At 30.1% G+C, this 7,795-nt stretch overlaps 1 protein-coding gene across 1 annotated transcript; it reads right to left on the reverse strand.

The window, feature by feature from the left end:
* Positions 1-790: 790 nt before the first annotated feature.
* LOC109799167 (serine carboxypeptidase-like) lies at positions 791-3,344 on the reverse strand. The gene is made up of 9 exons (XM_020359699.3): positions 3,007-3,344; positions 2,707-2,875; positions 2,489-2,608; positions 2,249-2,392; positions 1,985-2,135; positions 1,792-1,880; positions 1,440-1,701; positions 1,089-1,222; positions 791-1,005 (listed from the first exon to the last, which is right to left on the reverse strand). Exons 1-9 carry the CDS (start codon positions 3,312-3,314, stop codon positions 898-900), a joined length of 1,485 nt encoding a protein of 494 aa, XP_020215288.1. The 5' UTR covers positions 3,315-3,344; the 3' UTR covers positions 791-897.
* Between the last annotated feature and the right edge of the window lie 4,451 nt (positions 3,345-7,795).

Here is a 7,795-nt window from a genome sequence, read left to right on the forward strand (position 1 = left end):
TCACATTTGGTAGAATCTCGACTTCTTCTCGTTCAAATCCATTCGAAAGCTTGTTCTGTTTTAGGTTTTTTGTTTCCCATGTTTTACTGCTAATTTACCATGTCAAAAAGAATGATTGAATCCCACATCATTCTTGGAATGCTGCTAAATATATATTTAATTACTATTCATTAGAGAATTAAGAGAAAAGAAACAATTTGTGTCCGCGGTCTATATTTTTTAAAAAATAAGAAAGACTTGATATTGAAAATGAGAGTATATATGAAGTTATTTTGAAATTAGACTTTGCCTTCATTGATGCATGAGGTTGCTGATTGCAAGGGGATAATCAAACTGGCCTTCTTTGAGATCGAATCATTTATACAAGGTTTACCATACCACAGAGGCAACATGATTTTATGGTTATTCACTAACAAATAATATACCAGTTCATTTGATTCAATTAATAATCGTTTAATTAATAATTTATTGATCTAGTATCTTTACTGTATTAATCACGGGTCCAAATTTTAAAATATTAGTGGAGTGATTTTTATTTTTTTTTTACTTTTCCATAACAAAAAAGAATAATCTAAAAACTATGGAGATGAACATTATCTTTATGAGTATTACCGATTATAGATAAGTACTATTATTATTATTTGATAAAGATAATATAAAAAAAATACAAAGATAGTCGAAATTCGAACTTAAGTCCTATATACATTAAAAATACATTATTTACATGCGAAAATATTGAAGATTACACAAATTGAGAAAAGGAATACAAGGATTAGGAGTTTCATAAAGCTGAGAAAATAATATTTATTCCACCCTCCAAATTATACACGAAGTCATGTACACAAAATAGTGAGAAATGTTTGCTTTTGGTGTTGAGGAGAATGTATTATAAGGACGCTAATTATCTCTTTTTATTCCAGTCAGTTTCCCTCCCATCCAGCTTTTCAACATCTGAAGTGCGACTTTTGGTTGATCCATAGGGACCATGTGGCCAGCATCATATACCTATTATAGTATATCACATAAATAAAGTTACCAAAAGTCAAATTATTAGTTTTACACTCGAGAATACAACCCTAAACACAAACCTTGAGAAAAGAAAGAGGTCCATAGCTATTCAAAGACCCTGCTTTTGCACCATCAACCTCAAATTTCACTGTAGGAGATTTTCCAAAAGCCTCTTTGCCTGACCACTCCATGGCATGCACCCACCTTGAATTCCCTGCAAAATTAGAACCACATCAAGAACTCAATAAAAAATATATACATAGCTATTTCAACACACACTCTAGTACAAAATCATCATTTACTAACACACTTTTGCCAGAATCTATATTATGGGTTTAAGACCAATGTAGGAAGTCTAAAACACCCTACATAGAAAGTCCCTCTCAAATTAGTAACAAAAGCAATCTTTGAAATGAATGAAGTAGGCTCACCAAGCCAATTGCAAATGAAATCCTTATCCCCAGCATACACAAGCATATTGATTCCATCCTCAAGAAGAGTAGGAATCCCCACTTCTAGGTTCCTCATCCAATCTTGCAGCATAGCATCATACACTGTTGAACTGCATGAAACAAACTCCAAGTCCTTCCTCACACCTAAAGCACTCTTCACTTTCTTTAGATTTAGCAATTTCTCCACGTTTTGGAAGTCATAGCACAACTGTCCCACACATTTTTTTCTGATATCATAGTACTGTAAATTTCCAAATCAGCAGAATGCATTAAAAAAACTGAATTGAATAGGGAGAAAAAAAGAAGGTATTGTTCTTTCCTGATTACTTACATTAATGTCGCCAACAATGGACAAGATCCTATTGAATATGCCTACACAAGTACCAAATGCAATCTCGCAACTTTTTCCACCTTGAGTTTCTGAAAAACCAAACACGAACAACATCACAAAGTGAAACAATATATATACATTAGTAAACTAGATGTGCACGAGCGTGAGTGACAATGGTTAAAGAACTCGATACCGCAAGTTTTAATGGCTTGTTCACAGCCTGGGATTGACTTGCTGATTTTATCGTAATTAGCCTTTGAAATTATTTTGTTTTCTAATGCAAAATCTGTGTATGCTGGGTATTGAATTGCGGGATTTGTTAACCCATTACCGATAGCAAAACCCTGTTGTTATACCAAATGAATCAAATCAATACAAGCAAAAGCAAGACAAATAATTAATAACTAATTAACCTTTCACAACAATAATATAAATTATATTAGAAATAGTGTAAGACCTTGAGGCTTATGTGAATTCCTTCTTTTTTCTTATTTCCTTGGTTAACTCGGGATGCAAGAGCTGGAATATAGTGTCCAGCATATGATTCTCCAGTGATATAAAAGTCATTTTTAACAAACTCAGGATGTGCCTTGAAAAACTCCTGCCATATTATAGTAAAAATAATTTAGTGGATCTATTTATATACAAGATATTATTGAAATGAAAGAAGGGAATTTTTCCTATAATTATGAATTACCTGCAAGAAGTCATATAAATCATTGCTAACACCCGTTTCATCATGACGAAAGTCACTTGTACTAGAAGAGTAACTAAAACCTGTACCCGTAGGTTGGTCAACAAATAAAATATTTGATGCCTGCAAAATGAGAAGAAAAAACCTTGGAGATAGGAAAGCAATTTTGGAGTAACTGTAACACTTTCCATAAAGGAAACATGAAAAATTGATGGTTATACCTGGTCCCAACCATATGGATTCCATGTAAGCGACAAGTTATTGGCAATATGAAAAGGACCATTTTCGTAAAACAAAGCTAATTCACTGCCACATCCAGGTCCTCCAGTCAACCATATGACTACAGGATCATCCTTACTCTTCCGTGATTCAAAGAAAAAATAGAACATTCTGCATGTCACAGGAAAAAAAATATGGCAATTCAAATCAGAATCACATGTTAACGAGCAATTAAAAGGGTAAATTTTAAATTTAATTAATATAAAAAAAAAATACAGAACTTGAATAGTATACAAATTTACCTTGCAGCTTTGGAATGAGGAAGTGAATAGTAGCCTGCATGGTGACCAAGGTCTTCAACAGAAGAGCCAGACTCAGCAAAAAACGAGAACTTCTTCTCCACGATCTCACCAGGGACAAAACCAGCATCGTTGTTGATGTTAACTTGGACCTTTGGGAATAGGTTAAGGCTTTTTATGTGCTTTTGTGCTTGTGATTGTGGTAGGTTGGCACGATCATGAGTGAAGCGAGAATTTGCATAGGAGAAAGAACGTGACACGAAGAAAAGCAACACAAGGGACAGAGCGAGTAATGATGATGATGATGGCATGATGTTGTTTGTGTTTGTGAAAAATGCGTAGCAATGACTGAATATATAGCACTCGCGTTTCAAAGCCCTTCCACCAACTTCACTCACTGTATTCCAGTAATTTTCTTTCTTTATATATGTCAGTATATATTAATTTCTCTTGTTGATCTCTGATTTTTCCCTTTTTATTATTTATATACTTTGTTTTTACATGTACTAGGAGGCACCTTTTCGGCCAAACAATAAACCGATAGGGGTGCCCGAACCAATGAAAACGCTGTCCACAGGTAGGTACCCCTTCGGTCAGATAATAGGCCGAAAGGGGCACCCGAACCGATGTAACACACTACTACACTCCCTCGGCCTTAGGATAGGCCGAAAACCTACTCGGCCTTAGGGTAGGCCGAACACCTTTTCGACCTTGTACCTAGCCGAGGACTTCAACAAAGACCAGCTCACGAAGAGCATGGGGCAAAACCCTCGGCATTGACTTAAACCGAACACTTCCTCGGCCTTAGGGTGGGTCGAACACCCTTTTCGACCTTGTACCTGGCCGAGGACTTCAACAAAGACCAGCTCACGAAGAGCATGGGGCAAAACCCTCGGCATTGACTTAAACCGAACACCTCCTCGGTCTTAGGGTGGGCCGAACACCCTTTCGGCCTTGTACCTGGCCGAAGACTTCAACAAGGACCAGCTCGAACAACACGTGACAAAATTAGACGCTTATTATACAGTAATTACCATGCCTGATCAAGAAGAGATTAAGGTTAACTCAAGTGTTACCTATCTCCCAAGACTGAAGGCCCACCAGGCCCAATTGTGTCACTATAAATACACAGGTGATGTGACATAAATGAGGTACGTTATTATCCAATATAAAAGCACTTATCGCTCTATACCGAATACTCACTTGATCGTTGGAGTGTCTTTGCAGGTACCCTCCCCACCTCTCGGGGACAGTATTCGGTCGGCACGAAGACTTAGAAGACCGAGAAGGAAGAACGACAAGAGGAGTGTTTCTACGCAGGAACATTACACATATTAATTCTTTTGTTCACTTCTATTTTTAGTTTTAATTTTGTTGGAGCATTGTGGTAAACTCTGATATGCTCCACCATTTATTTGGATTTCTATATTGTTTATTATTATCTCTCCCTCTTGGTTATGAGTTACAAATTGATTTTTTTTTACTTTAATTATAAGAAATAATTATTAGTTTTTATGATTATTTAGGATTAAAATTCTTTTTTTATTATTAATTCTGTTTAATTTCTATGCATCCACTTATAAAATAATATCAAATATACCAACATTTAGAATGCAACTTGTATTTATGATAAAATTAATCAAAATAAATATATTAATTATTTTTCTTGGTCTCATAATTTGTCTCATATCATTTATATTTAGAATTAAAGATAGTATTTGTTAACATATGAAATAAAATTGATAATTAATTATTATTGTCGTAATTTTTATATATAAGATTCAATTACCAAATTCATTAAGATTAAAAAATGATTAATTTAATTGATAATAATAAAATTATTTTATTTATATTTTTGAAAAAAAAACTACGTACTTATATATTACTTCTTTTTTCTAATTAATATTCATATATCTTTTAATTTTCCTAATTAATATTCATATATCTTTTAATCAAATAGAATGTATGTTTTATACTATTTTTTTTCTCGTAACTAATACTCATTTTTTTTAACTAATTAGAATATATACACTTTAATAATAAGAAGAAAATACTAATTATTGTTAGATATTTAAAATAAATCTCACAAGATATCTTTGGAAACTATTCGGTTTACGGGGGAAAAAAGCTATTCTTATACCTTCAATAGATGTTAGAGATTTTTACTGCATCCATGTTTTTAACTTAGTTTTAATTATATATTTTATGCATTTCGTGCTTTTATTTTTCTTACAATTAATATTTAAATTGCAGCACGTGCTTTAATTATTGTATATATCGATCCTGTAGCTCAAAACAATATTTTATAAAAAATAATAAATGATTCTGTTATCTTGGTCCTTTACTTCTTTTATAAAATCTGAACTATAATTTTTCCAACAGTTATAATGTTGTATTTTTATAAAATAATTATTAAAAAAAAATCTTGTATGAGATGTCGTCATCTCTAAATTAACAAACAATATTTATTGTTGAATTTTAATAGATTATATGACAGCACTCTTTAAAATAAATTGAGGATAACCTTTATAAATATAAGCTTATTTTGATTTGTCCAAAAATTATCAAATCTATATTAGTTGAGATGATATTTTATTAACTTAAAAATATTTTTAAATATAATAAGTGAGATGTATTTTTATCCGGTAGCATACCAGCTGTGATCTTATATATATATATATGAAAGACTTAACACTGACATGCATATAGGGACATAAACTTTGTAGATATTTGTTAATCGTTGTTATTTATTAGCTCCGCGTAGTGTTTTTAGAAACTCCTCTTGGTAGGGGATATTTTTTGTTGGAGTAGAGGATATATATATGAAGTTCATTTCTATTCTTGTTTTATTTTTTCTCTAGGTCTCTTTCAGACAATGTAAGAGTTAGGTATCCCTTATACTCATTATCTTTTTTCTTAATGAAAGTTTTTTTTTCTAATAAAAAAATTATAATAGCATAATATTTATTATTAAAATTACTTTTATATATATTATAGATATAATATATGTTGATATATTATTAAAAGATATAGATATAGTGATACACAAAATATATTATTGAATCTTATTCAAATTAAATTAATATTAAAATTATGTAAATATCTATATATAAGATAGATTTATATTCATATATATTATATCTATTACAATGGTACGTTATATTTAATTCTTATATAAAAATTTCATAATTAAAACTTTAAAGAAATATAATTTTTTACATAGTCATTTTTTAAAAGAAAAATTCAAGATGTGTTAGGAAGCTAAAGCTACCCTACTAAAAAAACCTAAAACCACCATTAGAGAAGAAGATAAAAATTGATATTTCTTCATTGATGATGAAAGAAAAATATACTTTTATATACTCTACTAGTTTCATAATCTTAATTTAGAAAAATTATATATACCAAATATATACAATAAAATAATATTAAAAATAAATACAATAATATTTTAATATTTTATTAACTTCATCTATTATTTTTTATAAAAAAAAAAACAATTAAACTAGACTTTGTTTAAGAGTGAAACTTTCGGACCAAGAATGTCCCAAACTTATCACATTCGCAATCAACATGCCAACAATAGGAAGAAAGTGGGAAAAAAGAAATAGAAGGAATATTGTTAAATTAGCAAGTAACAATACCAAATACTCATCCTCCCCACACTTTTGATGCCCATTTCACATATAAGAACAACATTGTCAGTTTCTAACAAGTTCAATTGGTCATTGCCTTACGAGTTCTTCTTTCTCAAAACCATGTTATATGTGCATTATTACCCAAGTAAAAAAAAAATGTACTAAATAAATAGATATTTAAGGCTAGTCTTTTACTTGCTTAGAGATTCTCGAGAATATGTATTTTTGTATCTCATTTGCACGAAAAGAAAATGCAATATATTAAATAATATTAAAATTACTTTTTGAGAAATATTATATATTTCATTAAATTCACAGAAATATAAAAATTATCAACTATCAACCACCAAGTTCATGAATGTGTTACCAATAAAGAAACTCCATTTCAATTGAATAAAAATAATGTGATTTCAAGTCTAATAACAATTATAACCATGCATCTTTCCGTTAGAAAACATAGTTTATACACTTTTTCTCAACCTTTAATCAAGAAAAGTACTCGGTATGGGTGAAAACAAGATCAGATTTTATCATGTATATATAATTCTAACTTATAATACAATTACTAAACATAAGTCTAATATGTTTATTTATTACAAGTTATTTTAAAGATCTAACCTAAGCTGTTTAAGAGTTTGATCTAACTTAAAAATCTATTTACTTGAATTATTTTAGACAAAACTTACCCTTTTAATAAACAAGCCTAAAACTTGATATTTTTAGGTAAAAGACTTTTTAAAAAAAATTAAACCTACTCTTTTAAAAAAAAAAAAAAAGTCAAGTCAAATCAAATCAAGTTTTCCTCGTTAAATCATTTTACCTATTTTAACTTCTACTAATCAATTTCATTGGTTGAAAAAAGATCATTCATAACAAATTTAAGATAAATAAATAAAAGATGCATAATAAAATAAGATATTAAAGGAATGATAATTAAAATTTTAAAATCAAATATGGATTGTTGCAATTTGAAGAGGGAAAATCCTGAAATTGTAAGCTTTTGTTTTGCCTAGCTAGCTAGTAGTTAATTGCAGAATATATCGATATATTTATGGCTTTGAAAAGCAGGTAATGAATAAAGCATTATTTTCTTTTCTATATGATTTCTTGAAGTTTCTCTCTTTATGGATGTTACTTCCGTGAAAGTAAGGTCC

The sequence above is a fragment of the Cajanus cajan genome, chromosome 8 (assembly GCF_000230855.2).
Source record: "Cajanus cajan strain Asha chromosome 8, NIPB_CcT2T_4, whole genome shotgun sequence".
Lineage (NCBI taxonomy): Eukaryota > Viridiplantae > Streptophyta > Magnoliopsida > Fabales > Fabaceae > Cajanus > Cajanus cajan.